Consider the following 27,226-nt stretch of genomic DNA (forward strand, 5'->3'; position numbering starts at 1 on the left):
CCCAGAAGATATATTCTCTTATTTTATTTTATTTATTTTCTGGAATACATGTGCAGATTTGTTACGTAGGTAGACGTGTGCCATAGTGGTTTGCTGCACATATCAACCCATCATCTAGGTATTAAGCCCAGCATGCATTAGCCGTTTATTCTGATGCTCTCCCTTCCCCTGCCCCTCCGACTGGCCCCAATGTGTCTTGTTCCCCTCCCTGTGTCCATGTGTTCTCATTGTTCAGCTCCCACTAACAAGTGAGAACATGTGGTGTTTGGTTTTCTGTTCCTGTGTTAGTTTGCTGAGGATAATGGCTTCCAGCTCCATCCATGTCCCTGCAAAGGACATGATCTTGTGCCTTATTATTAGAGATACATTCTTAAAGACTTGATATAACAAACAACACACAGTGAGTGCTCTGTAAGTTAATGGCAAGGTGCCTGATGAAGGCATTGACTATTGCTTATAATAATAATGATAATTCTGGTCAAATTTTAAATTTTATCACCATATTTCACCAACTAGATCCATATTCTTTCCTTTCTCTCTCCCTCTTGCCTTTGCCTGATTTCTTGTCCTCTAGACCCAGTTTTTTTCTTGCATGTTTCTGTTTTTTCCCCAGTTGCTTGCCCTTCTCCCTTTCCTTCCATTCTATCTTTCTGCTGTCCTCTAACACTTAAGGAAATTGCTAGAGATACCCCTGGTTGGCCTTTGCTCTCTTACTTATTTTCCTGACTCACTTGAGTACCCTCTGACTGTGAATTCCTTCCCTCAATCAGAGGGAATGGGCAATGGAGGAAACAGGTGTTGTAGAGTCGGAGCCAATGAAGGTTTGCAAAGAGGCTGTCATGGGAGAGGCTGATTCAGTGAAATGAAGACACCAGTTTGAAGGTGCCACTTCATTGCTATCTTGCTTTCAGTGTTGATGCTTTCTATCTGAAGTGTTTTTTTTTTTTTGAGACAAAGTCTTGTTCTTGTCCCCCAGGCTGGAGTGCAATGGCGCGATCTTGGCTCACTGCAAACTCTGCCTCCCGGGTTCAAGTGATTCTACTGCCTCGGCTTCCCAAGTAGCTAGGACTACAGGTGTGTACCACCACGCCTGGCAGATTTTTGTATTTTAAGTAGAAATGGGATTTTCACCATGTTGGCCAGGTTGGACTCGAACTTCTGACCTCAGGTGATCCATCCTTTTCGGCCTCCCAAAGTGCTGGGATTACAGACGTGAGCCACCACACGTGGCCTTTATTTGAAGTTTTTACTTGGTGGGAGCTGGACACTATTTTACATGCTATACAGGCATTGGCATTGGGCACCATGCAGCTTTCTCCATCCTGCAGGGACAAGTTAGACACAGACCTTTCATTTTTGTTTTGACCTTGTAGTCTGCACAGAGGAAAGAATGAATAACGAAAACTGGTAGAATTAAGCTCAGAGGAGCCAGATCTAGATTGACAGGTCACTGGGGCTTTCTGAAGTAAGAGGGCTGTTGTCAGACTCGTGGTAGAAAGAAGCTGGCCACAGGGTACAGCTGGGATCCCAGCTCTAGCTGGTTCTGGAAGGTGGGCATGGGGGAATGGGGAGGTGCAGAATGAGAGAAGAGCTGCTCCAGGTCAGTTCTCTCTGCTATTCTTGTACAACCTGCATAAGATCCTCTTCTCTAAAACCTCAGTCTTCATGCGTATTGGCCTGGTGATGCTCTGTACCAAATTTCTGAGGTAGTGGGCCCAGATCTACTCAGAGGAGTGCAGAATTGAAAGCAAAGATGCAGAAGGGGAAGTCTCTTATTTTGTCTTCTTCTGTTCTTGAAGATGTTAGGTGGTTTTCAGGGCTGTTTGACTTTTAGGAAACTACTTAGTTTCTCTTGGCCAAATGAAGCTTAAGTGATTTTGAATATTCTAGTTTGTCCTTTGAGTGGCAGACCCTTAGATTTTTTGTAGTTGGAAGTACTAGGAAGGACTCAGATTCTTTTGAACCCCTCAAGGCCTTGCCTAAGGTGTCCACTAGTTACCAAGAAGCCCTAGGTAAGACCGTACCCCAAGGGTTTCAACTGGCATCAGGTTAGACAGAGGAATTGAGCTGCTTCACCTGCAGTGGTTTGTGTAGTCAGCATGGTAGAAGGCTGGAGATCGTGAACTGAAGATGATGAATAAACAGATTTGCTGTTTGCTTGACAAGGAGGCTCTGAGTATAGAATTTTCATTCTGTGCTGCCACAAACAGAACATGTGACTGCTACTTCCCCCAGCAATCAAAACAGGATTAAGTGGAGTAGAAAATAAGGTAGATAAAACTTGCATCTCAGGAATATTCGTCAGCTGTCTGAATAGGTAACAAAAATAGAAAAAAGAACATGATATTCTATATACACTTGCAGGTTTAGATGCTGAGGTCAAATTTTGTCTTTCTCATTAGTGGTGAGTCAGCTCACCCACCCACTCTCACATTCTTGATGGTTGGGAAATTTTGAGCTCTTCACTGAAGTTGTACCTTCATGTGACCATCAAGTTATTGAAAGTTTTTCTTCTCAGTTGTATGTGTGTATGAGCACGTGTGTATAAGGTGGGGAGGGGAGTCACAGAACACTAAGGCTGGGGGACTTTAAGATTGTGTGAAGTAGGAATTCACAAAATAAAAGATCTTAGGGATGGCAGTATTCTCTGGACCGCTTCTCTTTGGATAATTTGAAACCAGCAATTAATTGTACATATGCTATTTGAATGCCAGTGGTGAAAAGGTTTTAATGGAAAGTGGTGTCGGGGAGCTCTGTGGAAAGGGAGCTGGTGCCGTACAGAGTGAGTGCCCTCATGTGGAACGATGCTTTGAAAGGATCAGATATTGTGGAGGTACCAGGCATTCTTTCCCTCTGAGTCATTCTGGAGGTATAACCCCTGCTAAGGGCCAGTTACTGTTCTCTGTGTTTGAGAAGGGAAGTGGTTGTTTGTAGGGTTAGGAGACCTTCCTCATCTGCCCCATATCCCCTCCTCTTTTGTCTGACATGCATGAGTGTTTCTGGTTCATGCCCTCAACAGCTCCCATGGCCTGCCGAGCCAGGTATCAGCAGAAGATCCCCATCCTGGCCCCATCCTGGCCTGACCGTGATCCCACCTGTGCTAAAATGGAGATATTTCAGCTTCATGCTGCTACCTTTGAAATTACTGAGACTTTTTGTTGTTTCTGTTTAACCAATGTTAATGAGGGTTTGAACCCAGCATTTCCTCACTGTTGGGGTAGAGAACTTGCCTGGGAGACTGTCACAGATAACTTAAAGGGTTACACACTTAGGATATTTTTGTCATTTAGGGTGTCTGTAATCAGTGAATGAATAATGGATAAGCTTAAATAGCGTAGTTAGAGGTAGAAAGGTTGTATGTAGATGGTTTAAGGATCATGAATGAACAATAACTGTGGAACACATTTGCACATGGGAGGCACTATTCTAAGCCTTGCCTGCCTCAGTGCATTTAATCCCCACAGCAGTCCTGTGAGTTAGGGCCTATTAATTCTCCATTTTGCAGATGAGAAAATCGAGGCTCATGAAGGTTACCTAACTTGCCTGTCTACACGTGGTCCAGTAAGTAGAGCTGTGGTTCTGACCTTGGCGTCTGACTCCACAGCCCATCTGTGCTACTAGCCATTATTACACCATTTCTCCTGCTGAACAAGGGTGATGGACACAAAATCAAAGCTTCAGGGATTTTTAAATTAAGAAAATTTATCATTTTTCCCGTATCATGAAGTATTACTTGTTGCTTCATTTTTTTTGGATCTTTTGAATTTTAGTATATTTTTAATGTGGGCACTGTAAAGGGATATATTGCTACTACCGTTCTTCTTAAGCAACTCTAATGTTATGCTGTTATACTATTGGTTTAGTTGCATGCTTATGTACATAGAAATAGTTCTTAATTTTATTGATCAGAATTTCTTGTTCCAAGAAGTAGGGCATGCTATATTTACAAATTGCTTGGTACCACTAAATTAATACATAATGTAATTATTATTATTTATTTGTTTTTGAGACGGGGTCTCACATTGTCACCCCAGGCTGGAGTGCAGTGACACAGTCACAGTTCACTAGCCTCAACCTCCCACGTCTCAGGTGATCCTCCCACCTCAGCCTCCCAAGTAACTGAGACTACAGATGCAAACTACCCCACCTGGCTAATTTCTCTATTTTTTGTACGAACAGGGTTTTACCATGTTGCCTAGACTGGTCTCGAACTCTGGAGCTTCAGCGATCCACCTGCTGTGGCCTCCCAAAGTGCTGGGATTATAGGCATGAGCCACCGTGCTTGGCCCATAATGTAATTATGACATGATGTGGTATAGAAAAGAATAATTCCAAATTAAAACACATTCTTTGAGATAAAACATCTTCAACCATCAGACATCCCAAATATTTGGACACAAGAGAAATTGGTTTTTGACTCTTATCACCTCAACTACTCCTCCTATCAGTCATCATATTTTTTTTTTAAGCAGAAGAACTTTTTATATATTACTTATATAGTGAAATCATCCATAGCAATATTGCAGTTACAAGAAAAAAAGAAAGAACTTATTAGACTTAGAACTTCTGTCATTTTGTCTGTTTGTTTTCTTTTCATTTTGGAGAACTCTTTTCACCAATCCGTTTACAGATTTTTTTAATGACGGTGTAGGCTGTCTTTCATTTCAGCCTAAAGGCTTCTTTATTTGGTGGGCTGATTGCTCTCTGTCCCTGGGCTTCATATCACTGGTGTCACACCATCTGAAACAGGGTGAGAGGAAGGTGGAATAAGCAGTGATTCAAGAGACCAGGAGAGTGGTTGGTTAGGACCCTTACGGTTAGAATATAGCTTTGAGCATCTCTTGAATTCCCAGGCCTTAAGTTAGATTCCGTCTAGTTTTCCTTAAAGATGTTGTGCCTGTGCAGACCATCTACATACACCAGACGTTGGGAAGAATTTTCTGCTTAACGGTTACTGAGATGAGGCTGCATTGCCAAAAGAGAGCGAGGGATTTAGGGAGAGAGGCGGGAGATGCCGCAGGCCCAAGCTGGAATGGGATAACCTGACTTTTAGATAAGAGACTTGTTTTCCCCCTTTCCCAGCTCCTGCACTCTCACATCTGTCGTGCTTCATTGGTCTCCTTGTCTCTGACCTAGCAGCCAAACCTCTTCTCACCAGATTCCTTGGCAGGTCATCAGTATGCCTTCCCAGACAGTGCATGCCCTTTGCTCTGTCAGCCGCCGGAATCCAAGTTTCAGAGAATTCTCGCCTGTTTTAGCTACAGAACATATCCCTAAGGAGAAAGTCACTTGAGTCTCCAACATTTATAACTTTGATGGAACATTAAATCCCTTTTATGAGCAGTCTGCCTCACTTATGTTTGTTTTAATAGGTAAAAAATCAGTAGGCCTAATAAAAATGACTAATACCAGCTTTTTGTTGCTTTTCAACATTCATAATACATATCTCACAAAGTAACTTCTTAAAAGGCATCAATGGTAGAGTACAGAATTCCTTACTGAGAGGCACAGTGCATCTGATGTGAACTTAATGACTGGCATTCAGTTGCATTTGGACATAGGCTCATGGTACATATTCATATTCAGGTTAAATGTAATTTCTTTAGATGTGTAACAATTAATATTAATAATAACTTGGCAGATTATTCTTTTAGAACCTGGGGTGGCATTTGTAACTGAAAACTTTTCTACAGAATTTTACTTTTCTTTTGCTTAGATTAATTTTAGACATTTGGCTTGAGAAAACTGCGATTTTGGTTTTGTAGTAAAACCATTTTGCCAATGAAGAACATTAAAATGCCGGCTTCTGCTTGTGTCATATTTCAGACTAAAGACATTTTACAATCAAACCAGGAAAATGTGAAAATAGAGATTTATAATGGAAATGTTGATTCAATTTGAGCTGAAGCCAGACATTCATGAGGGAAAATTAGATTAAACAGTAGATGTTTAGAGAGACTTTAAATTATGACAGCTTTAAAAAAAACATATGTTGTGGATGTTTCTCAGGCATACGCGTACTTTCTCTGGCAGACTGGGAACCTAGCTCCTTGATGTTTCAGCCATTTATTAAATTCCCTTTTATCTTTCTTTGGACTAGTGGACTCAGAACTTACAGCTTAGAGTCTGGTGATTGGGAACTGTATCTTGTACATTACTGTAGGATCAAAACCTGATGTTGTCAGTGGAAATAATTCTGTCCTGTCATAGCGTATTATATTTATGAGTATAAATTGCCATTTTTAGATTATGAGTACAAAGCTACCAGTTAGAACTGATTTATTCCATTTGTCAAAGCCTAACAGATACTCCATGCAAATAATTTATTTTCATACACTGTTCAGATAGAGGGGGGATGTGCTTGAAATTGTGAGGAGCTGGGATCCGTGTCGGGGGAGCAGTGTAACAGGAGGATTCATGAGCCTGGGTGTAGATGCTGGAATGATGAGTCTTCCCAGAGATCCAGCCCCAAAGGACTCAGTCTTGCTGGAGTCAGCAGGACCCCACCGTGGTGGTGATATCCCAGCCTCAGGCAGGCATCTGCGGCCAGTGGGACACAGTGTGCAAGAGTATACCTTTGGATGTAGCCAGACAGACTTGCTGCTGGATTCTTGCTCTGCTGCTTAACTCATTGTTCGGCTTTAGATAAGTGTCTTTGGAGTCTCTGAGCAAAGTTTTCTTGTCTTTACATGGCAGTTGTGGAACATTGTAGGTTGTGTATCAAGATTCTAGCTGAGGGTGTGTGACACCTTTTTCTTTATCCCCTTCTGCCTTCCTTGGACATCTGTATGTGCCTCAGCTTTATCCTCTGTGATTTAACTAACAGTTTGCCTGTTATCTCTCCTATTTTTAGATTGAACACTGGCCTAGGACACCTGCTCCAACTGAAACCTTATATCCACTATCTCATTCAGTTTATTCAACTCAGGTGCTAACTCCAGTTTCAGGGGGATGATAGCTGCAGTCCACCTTTCTGTAGAGATCATTGCCCAGCCCATTGGTGGACCTCCTGGGATCCAGCACTTGGAGAACAACTGTGGTCTTAAACAAGCATCATTATACGGTGATAGGGAAGGAAGTATGGGGTGACTTTAAAGGGTAACTCAATCATTAGTGCGACTTCTGAATTAATGGTTTAATCATACCATATTGCCTGTGTAATGTTTTATATTTTCCAAATTATTTTTTTACCCCGTGGATCTTAAAGATGAATCAGCACCAGAAACACCTGAGGAACTTGTTAAAACTGGCTGGGGCCCCACACCCAATCTCATGAGTCAGGATTACTAGGACAGTGGCTAAGGAATTTGTGCTTTAAACAAATTCCTCAGCTAATTCTCCAGCAACTGACCTGGCACTGGTCGACACACAGGCCTTTGGGAACCTCTGACCCATGCCCTCTTATCAGTTCAGGAATCTCATTTTCAAAATCTGACAGGATTTAAAGATCTGGACAGCTAATGTCATTACAGAGCATTGCACCACAGAAGGCATGTTTTGTCTTTACCCCAGCCTCATCTTGTTCTGTATTTCAGGGACCTTAATTCCACAGTTCTCTTTAGCATTTCTCCTACAGTAGAGGTAGGCATCTCATTGTCCTGCTGTACCTCAGCATTTTTAACAAGGACATGAAATCTGGGTTTTGTTTTGCTTTTTTCTTATATTACTCTGGGCATTTGTCCTGATTGGGTCATATAGCAGCTAAGCCTCAGGATCTTTGTCTTTTAAAATACAAATTCTGACTCCTTAGACATTTCAGTTTGTTTTAAGAAGTGTTGTGGGATGCGCGTTACTGCCTTCAGGAAACACAATTCTGGAAGCTAAATTTATTTTTTTAATCCCCATTGAAAAACTGCACAAAAATGCAAGGTAAGTCAGCACTTATTATGTGCCCAAATGTATTGAACAGATAGCTGAGTTTACAGTAAGGAGTGATCAGTGTGAGCTAGAAGATTCAGGGTTTCATGTGGACAGATGATGACAACAGCAAAAATACTGTTAGTATTTATCAGGTTCTTCCTGTGTCTCAGGCCTTGTGCTCATAAGCATTTTGCACATGTGATCTATTTAACCATAACCCCTGCTCCCTTCTACAATCTTCTCTATCTTAATAAAGGTCAACTTCACCCTCTCAGTTACTTAGGCCAAAAATCCTGGAATCATTCTTGACTTTTCTTGTTCTCCTGCTCAGCCCAGTCATCAGCTGAAGCTGCCGGTTCAATCCTCCCACCCAGAAGCTGTCTGCTTCTCACCATCTGTACTGCTGCCACTTGGTTCCAGACCCCATCATGCTCTCTTGCCTGGATTATTGCAGTGGACTTACATCCCTCTTCCTATCTTAGTTCCCTGGAGCCTTTCCTCATCACCGCAGACAGAATGGCTAAGTCAGATCTCACTCCTCTGCTTAGAACTGTCCAGAACGAAAGTCAAATTCTTCCTGTGGCCCATCAGTCCCTCCCGGATCTGAGCCCACTACCTTTCTAACCTGTGTCCTTACTGTCTTTGTATGTACCAGGCTTGCTCCCAATTCCAGTCCTTGATTGGAGCTCCTTCCCCTCCTCCCTTTCCCTTCCTGTTTATCTGTGTGGCTTATGTCCTCATCCTTTTCTTCAGGTATTTCCTTAGCCACCTACCCTTCCATTAACACCCATACCGGCATCTACATGTCCCCAGCCTTTCTGATCCTGTCCCATGATAGCAGTCGCTTTGAACAAGTTATGTAGACCCTACCCACATTCAGTTGCATTCTACCTATCCACCTTACCAACTACAGCTACTAAGAAGAACCAAAAGATGTTCCTCTATTACATGACTTCTTATGCCAGAATATGTGTCCTGTGAGAGCAGGACCTTTTCCAGGTCCTTTCATTACTGCATCTTTGATCCTAGACTAGTACCTGGAAGGTAGTAGTCACGTATAAGTATTTGTTGAAAAAATAAAACCTCTTTTACATATGATGAAACAGATTCTGAGGGTTTAAGAAATGAGCCTAGAGGAGCAGAGTGAGTACATGGCTAAGCCAGGATTTGAACTTAGGTCTTATGTCAATGTCTGCGTATTTAATATCACAAGAAATGAGATGGAAAAGACATTGCAGGAAGAGAACTCCAAGAAGGAAGCTAGGGAGGTTGGAGTGGCTCATGTGTATTTGAGAAGATTTTAAGGTGGTCTTAGTGGTTTTGGTTGGTAAGATGGATAGGTAGAATGCAGCTAAATTTGGGTAGGGCCTTAAATGCTGTATTAAGAGGATTGAGAAGTTTTACTCTAAATTGGGGATAATAATAATTCTTATCGTATAAGGTTATCAAAATTCAAATACTTAAAAGGCATTTAGAAAGTGCTTGGCACCTACAGAATGCTCAGTAAATGTTGCAATTTAGAGTATATTTTGACAGCAGAGCAAATCCAGGCTACTGTTACCAGAGTAGAAATTTCCAGTGTTTTGGACTCATAAGTGATTTCTAGAGTGTTGCCAGTTTCAGATTTTCATTTCTTCCACACTCAAGAACCTTGTGAGTAAATAAATTGTACTACATTTAGCTGTTTAAGTGGAAGATGGTTCAGTACTCGTGAAAGGGGAAAGCAGGGAGATTTTAGAGTCGTGTATTTACCTTTAGGTTTCCTCTATTAGAATTCCATTGAAGCCAGTAGCTTCCAATCCTATTTGTGCATGGCAACTTCCTTCTGAAACTCTAGGTTCCAGGGCTACTTCAGGCCCTCTGAACCAGAATCTCTGGGGCCAGAGTCCAGGAAGCAAGGTATAAACATCTGTTAGGTAATTCTGAAAATGTGTAGTCAGATTTGGGAACTGCTGGTCAAAACAACCCCAAACTTGTTAACTTTTTTAGCGAAAAGGAGTATTTACCTTTTTGCTCAGAAATCTGTTCTGAAGACTTAAGAACCCTTTCTAGTTGTACTGCACTTTTAGGGAGGGTCTCAGGCCTGTGCTTAAAGGAGAAACTCCATGGCGAAAATGTGACAGGGGTTGCAAATGCAAATAGAATAAATGGTGGCCGGGCACAGTGGCTCACGCCTGTAATCCCAGCACTTTGGGAGGCTGAGGCGGGTGGATCACGAGGTCAGGAGATTGAGACCATCCTGGCCAACTTGGTGAAACCCTGTCTCTACTAAAAATACCAAAAATTAGCCAGACGTGGTGGTGTGTGCCTGTGGTCCCAGCTGCTCAGGAGGCTGGGCCCCGTGGGGGAATCGCTTGAACCTGGGAGGTGGAGGTTGCAGTGAGCCTAGACCATGCCACTGCATTCCAGCCTGGCGACAGAGCAAGACTGCATCTCAAAAAAAAAAAAAAAAAAAATGAATGGTGAAGCTTCCTGCCCCTAGAAATGATGAGGATTCTGGTTATACAGGAAAGACTGCGGGAGAAACAGGTTGGTTCACCTTCAATGACTAGGGTCAGAGAAGTTATGCTTTAATCACCAGTGACTGCTCATACTGAAGTCTGGGAAGCAGCACTTCTCTCCCAAACTGTGGGGTTGATGGTGAAATGAGGCTTCAGGTTGCCGATGACACATCATTCTGCAATAGGTGGGACCGTGCTCAAGAGCATAATACTGATCTCTTATGGCTTTCTCTTGCCTTCTGTTGGCCAAAGTTGGCAATACCTTTTTTTCCTCCGTAAGAATAAAAGCAAAACTTAAAACTGTTTACTCCTAGCTGAGGAAGGAGAGAAAGAAATTATGATGTCCGATTTGCCATCCTGTAGTGATATCCCTTGCTGCTTTCCAGTTTTGCAAATGTATGGGCTTTTAATCTTAGCAGCTAGAATATGGATGAGAAGGTACACAACTCTGGACACTATTTTAGCTAGCATGAGCCAAGAGCAACAGCAGGAAATCTTAGCAGGACATTCTTTTAGCCGAACTGTATTCTGGCACCCTTGAGCCCTACTGGCCTCCCCCAAGCCAAGAGCCATGTCACCCATTCTTCTGTGCCCAGCTTCATACTTAGTAGGTCGATAGATACTAAGTGGTATGTCAATGTCAATGGATGAATATAATGTATGCCGTTATATAGTAAAGGAACACAAAGTACTTTGAAGGTTAAGGTTTAGAGTAAAGTTAGAGGGGAAAAGAGTCATAGATTATGGCTTTGAGTGTGTTAGATTTGCCATTTCCAATGGAAGAAGAAAAACATTCCAAGCAAAGGAACTGAATAAGCAAAAAGAAAGAGGTGGGGGGGCATACAGGGTGGTCATGTAGGTATTTTCAGCCCAACTGAGATACCTATGTATCATAACTGATCTTTATCAGTAATACAACATTCAAATAAAAAAGTATAAAGGACAACGACCTATTAGTATTTTGGGACTCCAGTGGGACATCCATTTTGCTCTTAACTAGTGTTGTAACCTTAGGCAAATCACTTAATTTCTGGCTTTATAAAGTGGGGGGTGAGAATAGATTATCTCTCTTAAGATCTCATATTATGATTGTGAGTCTAAGGGGGTGGTTAACACCCAGAACACCACACAGTGCTGTCTGTACAAGGGAAGAAAAAATGTTTCTTTGAGGCAAAACCCAAAAGTATCAGTAAAATGCGTTTGGGAGTGGTATTGTGAAGTTTTGATGTTATTTTGGGGGTGGTGTGCCTGGGATCATGTCCAGTCTGCTCTGCCAGTCAAACACTTGAGGTTTCCTTGGGTTATATGGGTAACTAGCAGGAGCCAACTGGGAAAAAAGTGCCACACTTGATGGTAAGCCGGGTCTGTGCGTGGTCTCACCAGCGATGTGAGGCTGGAGCAGCTGCCACCTTTTCCTGGGCCTGTCTAAATCTGCCCTTAGTCTGGCTCTAAGAAGGATGAAGAGGAGAGTTGCCTGTTGCAGGAAGGAGGAGCAGGAGAGTTGCTTGAAGTTAATGAATTTTTCTGAAGTTAACAAATTTGGGTTAGGTTGGGTTCTTTTGAACAGATGAAGCCAGTAATGTTTGTGTTCTGTTTTTATTTCTAATTTTAAAAGCTATATGTAAATTTGAGAACCTGTGACAGTAGAAAAAATGAAGCAACTTAGATTCTAGTTCTGATTCTCTCGAAACACAGTCATTTGACTGCAGGCAAATGCTTACTTTCCTGCCCCAAGACTTTTTCCTTGTCTGTTTAATCGAGAGAGGTGTCTCTTTCTTGTCTTTTCGGAGATTTTTTATGGATCGAATTAACCTACAGGGGTTTGGGGAATAGTCAATCCTTCAATAAATGTAATTATGTTAATACTAACATTTTATAAGAAAATATTCAGACAAGTTCTTTGGGTATACTTGTGGTTTTTAGAAAGTTAATGGTGATGTATATATATATAAGAAACTTGCTTACTTGCTAACAAGAGATCAGTTTTCACTGTTGGATGTTCTGTTTGACTCAGAGTCATCATAACTACAGTTTCTGCATCCCACTCTTATTCATTAACTTGGAAATGCAAAGAAAGCAGCAATTTCCCATGATCATGTTTTTTATAAGAAAATGGGATTTTTAGTTTAAAAATTATCTGGGCATGGTGGGATATACTTGTAATACCAGCTACTTGGGAGGCTGAAGTGGGAGGATTGCTTGAGCCCAGGAGTTTCAGCTGCAGTAAGCTATGATTGCATCTCTGCACCCCAGCCTGGGCAACAGGGTGAGACCCTGTCTCAAAAAAAAAAAAAACGAAGAAGAAAATGGGGATTTTGGTGTTCTTGTTATTTTAGAAAATGCTATATATCATATTAAGTGATGATTCTTTTTTCCTTTTTTTCTTCAGGTCAAGATCTGTAGTGTTATGAACTTCTTAAAAATAAGCCAGATTAATTAGTGGTCATCTGTAATTAAAAGTGGTTTAAGTTTCCTTTTCATATTTAGCACTCAGTTCATACTTGAAACATTCCAAATCTAGTATGTTTAGGGAAGAGTCTTCCCCTCAGTGCCCTTGAATTTGTTCCCTGTGCCTAGTGAATTGGAATGGTATCCCTCTGGAAGCAAAACCTTCTAAGGAAGTACATTATGGGAAAACGTTTCTTGAGGATTTATCCTACATTACTCCTGGATTTGGGTTTCCAGGAAACTTTGTTTTCTGAAGAATTGAATGAGCTAGCCAACAAAGCTGGTACAATTATGAGTCAGCTGGGACAATTATGAGTCAAACCAGACAACTAAAAAGTATGGAGCCCCTTCTGCTCCTGTCCTCTTTTCTGCTTTTTAGTTTAGTGACCTTGGAAGTTTTACCGGAAAGTTTCTTGTTTTATTTTAGGACAAGTTTATTGCTGAAGAGGGACATAGAATTTGGACTTGACACAGTGGAGCCAGTATGTTTAACATTTTTCTTCACCCACCAGGTCATTGTGCTGGCCTGTCCTTGTGGGACTGCTTTATTTCGACAACAGTTCCTGAGTAGTTGGACTGACCCCTTCGTACTTTGTCTTTATTCTGTCAGGCCCCCAAGAAGACAGTGGTATGGGAAGCTTTGGAGAGGCTTCCTCGGAAGAGGACTGTACTGACCCCTCAGCAGGAGACTTCAGTCTGGGAGGGAAGAGTCCTTGGTTACAGTCTTGATGTGGGCAGACACATCTGCAGCGAGAGGATGTCGAAATCCACAGCCCTGGCCTCCCAGTCTCACATACCGGTCAGGGGGACACAGTGTCAAATGACTGACTTGCTGCCCAGGCCCACCTTGGAGAATCAGTCCAATTTTAGGGTTGTCAACTCAGGGCAGGGCATGTGTCACATGCCTACGGTATGTAGATTCTGGAGTTGGAAGAACTCTCAAGCAGTGGGTTACGGCAGGGGCCCATGGCCTGTTAGGAACCTAGGAACCGGGCTGCACAGCAGGAGGTGAATAGCAGGCTAGCATTACCACCTGAGCTCCGCCTTCTGCCAGATCAGCTGTAGCATTAGATTCCTTTAGGAGTGCAAACCCTACTGTGAACTGCGCATACATTTAGGTTGAGCACTCGAAGGTCTGATGATCTGAAGTGGAACAGTTTCATCCCAACCCACCCACCCTACCCACCCTACTCCAGTCTGAAAAAATTGTCTTCCACGAAAATGGATCCTGCTGCCAAAAATGTTGGGGACCGCTGGATTAGGGGATCCCGTGAGAGGTGAACACACCGTCCGGCATGCTTTTTGAGGAGTTAGACTCAGGCGCTGCCAGGCACCAGGGTCCCAGGTAGGATGACAGGTACAGGCCTGGGGAGGCCGGGTTTGTGTTTTCCTGCAGCACAGTCCACTTTAACTGGCATTCAGTATTGGCACTACAGGGACTAGGAGAGTCTTAGGCACTTCTCAGAGAGGTTAGGAGGTGGAATATCGGTCTAGAACCTAATGGCAACCTTTTATGTAGATAATATGGATTTCTTCAGTTGCAGTTTTGCCAGCAGCTTGGTCTGTCCCACTTCCTGATTTGCCTTCCTCTCTCGGCTCCTCAAAGCTGTTTTTAATTGGGCACAAGTTATTCCTCAGTGAGATGGAAAGAACACTGGCTAAGGACTGGGCATACCACGGGAGTAAATGGCTCCACGCTGCCTCTCCGGGCGTCTGCTAGCTCAGGCATCAGGTGGTGATTAGACTCATAGTTTGCATCTGTGGTGTTAAATTTTCTGGAGTGCTTATGTATGCTTCCTCACTTGGTCCCACAACATTTATCTAAGTGTACTAAGCAGACATTCTCCCCATTGTACAGATGAAAATGAAGTAAGTGGCCTGCTGAGGGTCCCAGTGTCAGTCGTGTCCCCAGAGGTGTGATGCAAAGCTCTTAATTCTTAATCTTTTGTGCCGTCCACCACATGAGCAACCTTGCAGTGCACCAAGCGTCTTGTGAGGTGTAAGGCCTGTGAGAATATATTTGAGTATAAAATATTATTGGCCAGGTGTGGTGATTCATGCCTATAATCCCAGCACTTTGGGAGGCCAAGGAGGGCGGATTGCCTGAGGTCAGGAGTTCAAGACCAATCTGGCCAATGTGGTGAAACCCCGTCTCTACTAGAAATACAAAAAAAAAAAAAAAATTAGCCAGGCGTGGTGGCGGGCGCCTGTTATCCCAGCTACTCAGGAGGCTGGGGCAGAGGAATTGCTTGAACCAGGGAGGTGGAGGTTGCAGTGAGCTGAGATCACACCACTACACTCCAGCCTGGGTGACAGAGCAAGACTCTGTCTCAAAAAAAAAATGTTATTCTAACTAACAAACAGTAATTTCTGTTGCATGGGAATGGAAAGGCGGTGTTCTTTGTAATAACCCTGGCCATTTAAAAAAAAAAAAAAAAAAACCCGTTAAATTAATCCAACAGTAAGGATATGCGTGTTTATTCAATATTAATACTCGCATGTTTCATCCTGTGGGACTTTAAAAGGGAGAAGAAACAGCTAACAGTCCTCTTCTTATACAAGGAAAATATTATATGTTCTGTGTAATTTAAACATCCATTAGTTTTATGAAGGATTTTTTAAAAATTCGTTATTTATTGAATTTAAAGTTTATTTGTATATATGTAAGTTAGCATACATATACAGTTACGTAATTTGGACACAGTAGAAAAATGCAAGGAAGAAAGCAGAAAGCATTCCTAAGGCTACTTACCAGAGCTAACCGCTATCAGAATATGAGGGTGTTTCTTTCCTGTATTTTTACGTATATAGATTTTAAACATACTTTGTTTCATGCTTTATATAAAGTTTTTTGTATATGGCTGTTTACACATAATATTATAAATCCTCAAGTTCATGCATATTCTTAAAACACTGGGATTGTGTCATATTTTATTTTTTATATGTACCACGTTTATCCCTGACCACTGACTGTTAAGACTGTTTCCAATTTTTCATTCTTGTAGTTTTGGATGAATATTTTTCTATATTAAGTTTTTTATTTTCTTATTATGTCTCTTATTTTCTTGGGTAGATTTTTCAGATGTAGAGTATTGAGCCAAATGATTTGAACAGTTTTTTAGGATTTAATATATATTATCTTATTGGTGTTCAGAGAATGCTGCCAGTTTGCATCTGTCTGTAGCATGTGGGATATGCATCCCCCAGACCCTCACCAGCATGGGGAGTGAGTGTGTTGTGTGTGTGTGTGTGTGTGAGAGAGAGAGAGAAAAAAAGAGACTGCATGTGTGACACACTCATGGACAGCTTTTGTAACTTGCTTGGTCAGAAGTGGTATACTATTGTTTTAACTTCATCTCTTTGATGACTCATTATTCATGCGCATGTCTTACCCAGCTAAGCTTCCTGAGGATTAGGAAGCTCTTTCATTCATCTTTCATGCTCCTCCCCCCCAACAGCATCCAGTACAGTGCCTAGTAGAACTGAATACGTTGATTTACTGAAGTAACAAGAGGGTTTTTTATGTCAGACAATAAACCACATAAAACTGTTCAACAATACTCAGTATCTTATAATTCAAATAAACAGGGGAACAGTGCAAAGATGGCTTTCAGTGTGTGTGAATAGTGAATGGAGTTTGTTGTGTATTTGCTGCTAAAATTACTGTTTTTAAAAAATCAAATACTAGACTGTTGTATGGATTGGCAGGGTTTTCCTTTCATGTCCTTTATACTAAGTTGAAAGGAAGCATCTTCACATTTGAAGGCTTCGTGTTTACTTGTTGCATTTTAATAAAGAATACAGTGATGGTACATGCTTTGTATAGTTTAGTTCAGTTTTTAACAATATTGATTGATGTTAGTTTTTTTGAATACCATAATACAGATATTTTGCAAGAGTTTTCAATGTGGATTCAATGGAAAATAATATTAGTGAGAACAGAGTGTTTTTTTAAGGCTCCAGCCTGCCAGTTGTCATTATAAAATGCTCATGTTCTCTTCTTTGCTACCATTGTCACTAAACATTCATTTAAAGATTAGGACAGATTTTTTTTTATGATTTCTGAATGAAATTAATAACTGCAGTCTATATTGGTTGACATTAAGTAGAAATTCTTTTCTTCTTTTGCTGTGTTTTCCTCAGACACAAATGCCTCTGCTTAAATTATTAATTGGGATGACTGATTTCCTACCGTGCCATCTGTAATTCAGGGGTCACATTGCTGAAAAGATGTATTAATTCATAACCTCCTGAGAGAAGGAGGTGAGGGCTATCTCTTTTTATCTCTTTCTGATTTAAAAGATTTAATGGGAAGCAGTCAATACTCGCAGCTGTTCTTCTGTCTCCTTCAAAAAACTCTGTGATCAAAATTGTCTATTTAACAAAACAGCCCTTGTTTATTCTATTTTTGACTTACAGAATGATGGGCAGGGTAGCAGTTTACTACCAGAAATTGGTTCTTATTTTTTATTGAGATACAGGAAATTTAAAACTTTAGAAAAGCTATATTCTAATACAGTATAAAGTCTCTAAGATAATTTCAAAAATAAATTGTAATTGAGAAGAGAATAGTGCCTCCCTGGAGATTGTTTTGGGCAACTCACTCAGCTTCTAAAAGCTTTTCTTTGCCTCTTGGAGAATCAGCTTAAACACTGCAGTCAGTTACTGGTTTGTGTTGTCTTATTCTTTGTGTGTAAATCAGTGAGCAGTCATCCCATATTTTGTAAACCTGACTTTCCTTCACTGTGTTCCTTTGGAATAGTTACGGGCCTCATTCATTTGCTCAATTTCAAATCAGTATGTTTGTCAATAAATGTACACTCATATGTTACATTTTCAGCTATTATTTTTAGAGCTTTTGGTCCCATTGAATTTTTAGAATAATCCTTTGAAATAGATACAGTTATTCCCACTTTACAGATAGGAAACTGAGGCTCAGCATTTACAGGTGGCTTTATCACCATCTCAGCAGCATGCGGTAGAACTGGATATTTGCCAAGTGTCCATATGCCAAGACATGTCTATGCCTTCACCATGCTTAGAGTTTACAGGAGGATAGCAGCAAGTAATAAACTGGTATAGTCTGGTGTAACTTAGAGTAAGAAAGAAAAAAAAAAAAGGTACAATGGTATGGCGGCCAAAAGTAAGATCACTTACACCCAACCTTAAGATTTGAGAAGGCATTTTAAAAGCATGATATGTGAACTGAGGTGTGATGGATAACACCTCTTAGCAAGGCAGGAAATAAACACGTCTCGAAGAGATGTTGGCAGAGGTAGTGGCATGTACAGAGGATAAGAACATGAAGGTCAACACATGGGAGCATAGAGGGTGGAAATCCAGCAGCTGCACGAGGGGCTGTAACTCATGGATCAAATCATGAGTGGCGTGTGCTGTCTTAAAGCAAGCAGCTTTATTCAGAGGGAAATAAGGAACTGTTGAAGGGTTTCATTATAATCTAGGAGAAATACGATAGTGGTTCTAACTCTGGTTGTAGCAGTCGAGATGGAGAGATTGACATGGATTTGAGGAGTATTTGGAAGGTAAAATGGGCAGGATTGAATGTGGGCTGTGAAGGGAAGGCAGGATGAACACTGGGTGTTTGGCTTGGGCACCTGAGTGGTTGGTGATGCCTTTCCCTGAGCCGGGCAGAGGAGGAGCAGATTTGGGTGCAGGGAGGGGTAGGCAGGAGAACCTGGACTATCTTAGTGCAACTTGGAAATGTCGACTGTGAGATGTCTTTGGGCTTGTGAATAAGGATTTATGAGTCATCAGCATAGAGATGGCATATGAGACTACAAGGATGGCACAAGGGAATGTATAAAATTAAAAGAGAAGGCAGGCTAGGGTAAACCTGAAAAACCTCAGCATTTAAAGACACCTGAGGAGGAGGAGCCAGCCAGGAGACCAAAAGAGACAAATGAGAATCAGTGTGCTCCATGCATTATGATAATGTGTCGACTCAGGACTTTGGGATACTTTGGTCTGCGATCATTTCAATTTAAGTGGATAGATAGAGGTTAATGATGATTGTCAGCCGAGTGTCGGGCATGACTGGGAGTAGAAGCAGTGACTATGACAGACCAGGACCCCACTCCGATGGAGTTTACCAAGCTGCTTTACTTACAGAGTCACCCAAGAGCCCCATTTAAGAAACCTTTGACTGGGCCCTTTTCTTCACTATGAAGTACAAATCAATATAAAGGAAACTCATAGCATGGGTTACTTGTGGAGACTGAATCCTTCGGGGTTTTTTTTATTGAGGTCTTGCTTTACTCCAATGAAAAAATTCCTAACTACATCAAGGAGATCAGCTTTTCTGGGACATCACTTGAGAAATTCCTCCAAATAGCACATGGAGTACTTTAAAAATTTGTTGCCCTAACCCAATGTGAACTTTTCAGCAAGAAAAGATTCTATTCCCCTTCGCAGATCATAAGTTACCCCTGTGTTATAAAACCCCAAAGAGGAGAATTCTGCTGGTTTTTATGTTCTCATGTTCAAAAATATTTATCTTTGGTACCACTGCAGTGTTTAATTCAAGATAGATGTTTAAGAACTTATTTTCATGTTCAGATCTATCACAAACTTACCAGGCAAAAATATTATTGAACTTGTCTATCAACTTGTTACCATTATTATTTAATAGTAGCTATTTATCAAGTTGTCTTATAGCTTTGATTTTTCATGTTCTACTGGTAATAGGAATGTGAGTTAATGGGTTTTTTTATAGCTATTTTTTTTTTTATCATTTCACTTAATACTAGGCTTAGTTTTTGGTAAATGCATTTTAGGTGATCAGACCTCAAGTGCGAGCAGCACCTCAGCTCATTGATTGTCTTCTTGACCACAGAGAGAGGGTAAAAGTGGGATCAGTTTGTTCTTCCTTTTATTCCCTGTCCTATTATCCATATTAGTATTAGAGCTGTTGGGATACTGGCATGAAAAATAAGCATTTTTTTTTTTTTTTTTTACTGTAGTTATACTTGTATTATAAATCTGCTATATAATTTTAACCACTTTTTCCCTTGAATGGGGCTCGTAATTTGTGCGTTTTGTGGTTTTCAATCCATTTGCTACAGCTGCAGTCCTGATAAGTGGCTCAATTATAACTATAATATTGGTCTTAAAGACTCACTGATGTCTCATGGAAAACTTCAAAAAACATCCTATTTAAAGACAATTATGCTTAAATATCAAATGTTCTCCATTTATTTTCTATCCTTTAAAAATTATTACCAAGACAGTTAGCATGAGAACAGCTCCTTCAAGCTCTAAAATTCTTCAGTTTTGGTCGGTGGCCTTCCCTAGCCCTTCCTCACTTGGGGGCACCCCCACTACCTGTGGGGTTTCCATCTGGGTTTTTTAAGTGCTTGCAGAGTGTTGGTGACTATTTTCTATTTTTACTGGGGAGCAAAAGCCATAGAATTTCATGAAATGCAAGAATAATTGGAAACTATGGGGCGAGGCCAGTGCCTCTCACAGTAAAAATTAGCTTAAAGAACAGAAAGAAAACTGTATGTAGACACAATCCAGAGATCCATTTTTATTAGATCATTCAAAGGCAAACTCTTTCTTCTCACCACCTTCCAGATGGTCAGAATCTAGGTTTAGGAAATTACCTGGAAGAGAGAATATTCATGTTGCTGGCAAGGTCACAGGCCTCGTATAGATTAGTCTGTCATCTTTATAAAGTTCTAGGGAAGGAATTAAATGAGTCTCAGATTTTCCTTGATGTTTGTTTTTTCTTAAGCTATTCCAGCTTAGTAGTATGAGTCCATTTAACTATTCACTTAGGAAAGCAGTGAGTATCTTTGTGCTCTTAATTAGAATAAGGCAGGAGGGAGCAAGTGGTAGCAGTGACACTCACCATATACATGTACAATGAGGATCCAGTTGATGTTACATCTTTCTAATATTTCATTTCATAGCATGTTTGCTTTCTAAGGAGAAATACCATGGCCTTTTTGTTTGAGGACTCTGCATTTGCCAGTCTGAAACTCTCATAACTGGTTTTTTACAATCTGTTAGAATGACAAAATGATGTAAAATCACAGAGAGGGGAAGGACAGGCGCGACTCACAGCTGCTCACGAAGAAGGCATGTGTGGGCCCTCGCTTCATATGGCTTCTTCTCTAACTCGGACATGAAGCTGAGGTGGCCTTTTGACCAGGTCTTTCGATTGCATGGTTTCCATGTGCCATCCAGTTTTGGAGTGATACCATTCACGGGCATGCATCCAGAGTCCCAGGAAGCTGGCGACATGCCACCTACAGAAAACGGAGCTCTGCAAACAGCCGCTTAGCTGCGCTCACAAGAGGACAGAGACTGGTGACAGGATTGGCCGTTTAGGCCTCCTTATTACCTACCATGTTTGGGAATGGGCCTTGGGTCTACTAGAGGAAGCTGCTGAGATGCTTAGAAGATGAAGTATGGCATTCTTTTATTTCTATACAATTAGAAGACATGTCTGTAATCACCTCATTTGGCTGGTACGGAAGTGGGGGTGGGAAGCTCTCTTTTCAGAGTGGAATAGTTGCTGAATTTTGTGTTTACCTGTTGTAAAGATTTGGGAAAATGCCATGGAGCACATAGTGTCCTGCAAAGTGTTAACATCCCTTTATAGGTATCTGACTTTACAATGAGTGGTTTTCTTAAAAGTTATATCAAATGAAACATTTGTGATTACAATATATTGTATAATATATTCCTATAACCACCAGAATTTTTCATTTAAATATTGTCTAATATAAGGGCTTACTGCCTAATATATTTGTATAGTGATTTGTTAATTTAATAGTATTTACCAAACATCTACCACATACTAGAAACAGCTCCAGGCACCATAGATAAAATGGGGAAGAAAACAAACACAGTCTGGATTCACAGAGCTTTCTCCTGGGGAGAGACACACAGAAGCAGGAAGTCCTTAGAGGCATGGAAATGGGTGTTGGGGAAGTAGAGGACACTATGGGAATATGTTGTAGGGTCACCCCGTTGCGAGGAGAGAGATGATCACGAATGGTTGTCAGTTCAGCTCAGGCAGTGAATGATCCATTTAGAGGGAGCAGCTGGGACACAAGCCTGGAGAGTGGGCTGTTTGAAGACTTGAAAGACGCTTGGTATGTCTGGGGCAGGACATAGAAAACAAGAGAGGAGGGAGAGAGATTAAACAACACAGAGTTTCCACAAGCTACAGTAGAGCAAAATCTCAGGGGAGGAGTTGCAAGGAGATGGGATCGAGGCTGCATCCCAGGAGCAATAATTGTGGCCAGGGGATGAGGTATTCTTAACCGACCACATGTTAGGTGTGGAGTTAGCCTCACACAAATTAAATGATTCTCCAAAGCAATTCAAGCCACCATTTCCAGAAGAAAGGGGAATGGATTCTAGATAGGAAAAATCGGTAGCTGTCCCCTAAAGCTAATGTTCTTAGCACAAACAAATTCAAAATTCACAACAGAAGGAATATTCTGAGATACCTTTAGGAAAGAATTTCACGTGCTCTGAGTTTGCTATAGTTTTTGTCCTTTGTAGTGAACCTAGTGATAAGATTCAGCATAAATTCATCTATTTTTAATTTCATGTATTATTTATATTTTAAAATCTTAATTTATTTGAGACCAGATCTCACTTTGTTGCCCATGCTGGGGTGCATGGTGCAATCATAGCTCACTGCCACCTCTAATTCCTGGTCTCAAGGGATCCTCCTGCTTCAGCCTCCCAAGTAGCTGAGACTACAGGTGTGTACCGCCACGCCTGGCTAATTAAAAAAAAAATAAGTTTTTGTAGAGACGTGCTCTTGCTGTGTTGCCTGTGCTCATTTCAAATTCTTGGGCTCAAGCGATCCTCCTGCCTCAGCTTCTCAAAGTGCTGGCATTATAGGTGTGAGCCATCATACCCAGCTAATCTTTATTTTTTTGACTATATATTGGTGTATTCCATTTTTTCACAAGATATGTGTAATAAATATTTTGTAACTTTAATTTCATGTGTTAAACATTGAGAAAGTTACAAATGTTAGAGGAATGTGAAAGCTCAGAAGATAGATTTTCAAGTAAGAATCTGAGCCCAGTAAATTACAATCGCTGGTTAGGTTTTCCAGGACTAATTATCATCTTATTCTTGCTAATCCTAGTTTTAATATTTAATGTTTCTCTGGTTTATTTTGCACATCTATTAGTTGGTGGCCTAACCTCAGAGCTTCCCTGTGGAGCGTGGTGAATAGGTTACAAGTGTGAGGAGATGCTGGTTTTCTCTTCTCTCTGGGTGGTGGGTTGAGCCCAAGGTGGTCAGTCTATTAACTGTGCCTCTAGTTTGAGCATGTTCCTTCTTGACTCCCTTGTGCTGTACAGATACTGGTGTTTCAATAGATGACATGACATGGAAAAGAAAGGAAGGTAGGGTTTGTCCTCATTATTTGGATGGCATTTATTTCACAAATAAGAGGCTAAAGGAGTTTCAAAGCAACGATAAAAGTGATTCTTTGCCTTTCGTGGATGCGTTTGTTAATGTCATTTCTAGTTGGGGACTGGTTATGTACAAGAGTACAACTTTCTAGTGCGTTATGCACAAGTGACCTGTAAAATAAAGGCCCCCGGAAATAGAAAACACTGCAATTTACCCATATGTTTGTAGACACTTGATCTAATAACTCTTCTCTTTAATTACAAATATTTTTCTTTGAATTTATTCTTTCTTTATTTAGACACAAACATTTTCAGGTGTTGTATTTCCAAACTCATGACAGCCTATCTTACTCAGTGGCAGAAGAAAGAAAGAACCACTCTACCTCTTCTGAACATAATGATGGTAATAAAGCTATAGCCAGTTTTCTTCACCCTTCACCAAAGCATAAGAAATATTAATAACTGTAATTCGGTTTGAAAATGTTAAAATCCCGACTAGCTAAACAACGTAAAAACTCTTTCCAGTGGACTCTTAATGGCTTTGAGATGAGCATGTGGGGATGTCTTAGAATAGCAGGTATTTTCTTATGGTGGCAATTGTTTTCCCCCCCAAAAAAAAAAAAAAAAAAATTAGTCTAGGGATGACAACGTGTCATCTATTCTCAGAGCTGTTCCATAATGGAGGAAATAAAATGATATTTTAGGATATGGCAAACAAAGGGAAAATGAGTAGCCAGGTACTGACATGCACAGAACAGAACAGACACACTATCCCATGGTTTTCAGAAAGATAAGATAAATGATTGCATCTTACCTAATTCTCTTAGAATTACTATGTTTAAAAAGATCAAGGATGACTGAATTATAGTTTTTTCCTATACAGTTCAGGCTATTATCAAATCCATTCCTGGAGACTGAAAAACTGACAACTTAGGTACAAGAAAACAACTTCTTAACCAGTATCTCTCTACTCCAATGTATTTGATGTGTCACATACCAGATCCTTGAAGACCTCTTCCCACTTAAAGGAGGATCTGTGTGAGTTCTCATTTGACTACAAGTGATCATTGTGAAAACTCTCTTGTTAATGTGTTATATTGACCCTTTTGCTGTGGGCCATTTTGAGTTTAACTGTTTTGAAGGAAAGTAAACTAATAATACTGAAACCCGTTATATACATGACTTGTGCTACTCTTATAGCCAATTCATTCTTTGAAATACTTCATGAATCCCTAGTTTAGGCCAGGCTACCTTAATAGTTAATGCTGGTACACAACTGAAAGGCATGGTTCTTGGCTTAGAGGAAGTTGAAGTCAGTAAGTTGGTAAACAGCTTTAGAGATTAGGAAGATTAGAGAAGATTAGGAAGATTAGAAAATTAGAGATAAGGAAGAGTACTCTGTTGGATATAGGTGGAGTGCTGTGGTATCACAACATTCTTTGCTTCCATGCAATTAGGGTGGGAGACATCCTAGGAAAGTTTCTCAGATAAGTTAATACCTGATTGTATGATGTGAATTTTATCTAGCTATGTAGAGAAGGAAGATGGTGTTCCAGGGAGGAGTGTTACGAACAGTGCTGTGGATCATGAAACTTCGTGGGCAGAAGCAGAGGAGAAAGACAGATATGAAATCTATTGTAGAATGTGTTCAACTTGAAGTATGAAGTATATTAATTGCTAATGGCTACTTCCTATCTTTTAATTCAGGTGAAGGAAATACTCATGACCAGCCAGATGTCTTAAGGAATGCTTTTGAAAAGAACAGAGGTGTACAACATTATTACGACAACAGAGAAGCAAATTGGCTTTGGAGAAACTGTATTCTGAAGATGTTGTTTGCTTTGGGCTAAAAAAAGAAAAAATACAACTACAGACAAAGGCTTTATATCTGCAAGTATTATGGCGTGGTCAATAGCAATGTAATTAGATTTACATCGGTCTTCCTGGCGAGTCTTGGAGGCTCTTCCTCAGTAGACATGAGTGACCCAAGGCAGTCACAAGAAGAGAAGCACAAGCTCGGCAGAGCCTCTTCAAAGTTCAAGGATCCCCCTAGAATCATGCAGTCAGATGATTATTTTGCTCGGAAATTTAAAGCCATTAATGGCAACATGGGACCCACTACTTCTTTAAATGCCTCGAATTCCAGTGAGACTGGCGGTGGTGGTCCGGCTAATGGTACCCCAGCTGTGCCCAAGATGGGTGTGAGAGCAAGGGTGTCTGAATGGCCTCCTAAAAAGGACTGTTCCAAGGAGCTAACCTGCAAGGCACTGTGGGAAAGCCGGTCTCAGACCAGTTACGAAAGTGTCACCTCCGTCATACAGAATGGGCAGAGTGACCAGAGCGAAGGTCAGCAAGATGAGCAGCTCGATCTGGACTTCGTGGAGGCCAAGTACACAGTCGGGGACATCTTTGTCCATTCCCCCCAAAGAGGACTTCACCCCATAAGACAGAGGAGCAATAGTGATGTCACTATCAGTGACATCGATGCCGAAGATGTCTTAGACCAAAATGCAGTCAACCCCAACACCGGAGCTGCCCTGCACAGGGAGTATGGAAGTACTTCATCCATCGACAGGCAAGGCTTATCTGGTGAAAACTTTTTTGCTATGCTCAGAGGGTACCGAGTAGAAAATTATGACCACAAAGCAATGGTCCCTTTTGGGTTCCCTGAATTTTTCCGCTGTGACCCTGCAGTCTCTCCAAGCCTTCATGCAGCAGCACAAATTTCTAGGGGAGAATTTGTCCGCATCTCAGGATTAGACTACATGGACAGTGCCCTCCTGATGGGGAGAGACAGGGACAAGCCTTTCAAACGGAGGTTGAAATCAGAGTCGGTGGAAACATCCCTCTTCCGAAAGCTTCGAACTGTTAAAAGTGAGCACGAAACTTTCAAGTTCACATCTGAGCTGGAGGAGAGCCGACTGGAGAGGGGCATTCGCCCTTGGAATTGTCAGCGATGTTTTGCACATTATGATGTCCAGAGCATTTTGTTTAATATCAATGAAGCCATGGCTACGAGGGCTAATGTGGGGAAAAGGAAAAACATAACCACTGGGGCTTCTGCAGCATCTCAAACTCAGATGCCCACAGGCCAGACAGGCAACTGTGAGTCCCCTTTAGGGAGCAAGGAGGACCTCAACTCCAAAGAGAACCTGGATGCCGATGAGGGTGACGGGAAAAGTAACGACCTTGTCCTTAGTTGTCCTTACTTTAGAAATGAGACTGGAGGGGAAGGCGACAGGCGAATTGCACTCTCTCGGGCCAACTCGTCCTCTTTCAGTTCTGGGGAAAGCTGCTCTTTTGAATCGTCTCTCAGCTCTCACTGCACAAATGCAGGTGTCTCGGTCTTGGAAGTGCCCAGAGAAAACCAGCCCATTCACAGGGAGAAAGTGAAGCGCTACATCATAGAACACATTGACCTTGGGGCCTATTATTACCGCAAATTCTTCTATGGGAAAGGTAAGGAAGAGCCCTGGGCATTTGTGTGTGTCTCGGGAGTAATTTTTTTAGGACCAGTCACGATGTTTTGCTTTGTGTTGGAGCACCTTCCTCAGAGTGTACAAGGCCGTAGTCCACTGGGCCTGACCTTATTCTCCATCATGGTCCCTCCATAGCTTCCAGGCTAATTTTTTCTTTAGAAAACTGCAATTCCGTGCCTTTGTTGATGGGTAGTCCTTCATGTGTGAATGTCCTTTTGGTTTGGTTTCTCTTTCTGTCATTCTTTGTCTGCCAGTTTGTGAGCATCACAAATTTCAGGTTGATTTTAGATTTGGATTTCACTTGATTTAGATTTCACCCCTTGTAAGAAGTCTTCCCTGATTAATTCTGTCCTCTTCCTGTTCCTCTGAATAATCTCTTATGCTGCGAACAGTGGATAATTCTGTGATTCCCTCACCTCTCTAACCTTTCTGTACTTTGCTCCTCCAGCATTGCTGTATGTGTTGATCATGTTAAATCTTTGTTGAAAGAATGCGTGAATTACCACAACAGACAAATTTTGTTTTCTTG

General features: G+C 41.2%; 1 protein-coding gene across 4 annotated transcripts in view; it reads left to right on the forward strand.

Moving 5' to 3' along the window:
• The window catches only part of SIPA1L2 (signal induced proliferation associated 1 like 2), a 233,717-nt gene that overhangs the window by 93,148 nt on the left and 113,343 nt on the right, over window positions 1-27,226 (forward strand). For all 4 annotated transcript variants that reach the window (XM_017874995.1, XM_017874998.1, XM_017874997.1 and 1 more), the window contains exon 3: window positions 24,926-26,677. In XM_017874995.1, the coding sequence (XP_017730484.1) occupies window positions 25,195-26,677 (1,483 nt within the window). In that variant the 5' untranslated portion in view covers window positions 24,926-25,194. The remainder of the gene's footprint in view (window positions 1-24,925; window positions 26,678-27,226) is intronic.

This window comes from Rhinopithecus bieti, unplaced genomic scaffold (assembly GCF_001698545.2).
Source record: "Rhinopithecus bieti isolate Rb0 unplaced genomic scaffold, ASM169854v2 scaffold_9670, whole genome shotgun sequence".
NCBI lineage: Eukaryota > Metazoa > Chordata > Mammalia > Primates > Cercopithecidae > Rhinopithecus > Rhinopithecus bieti.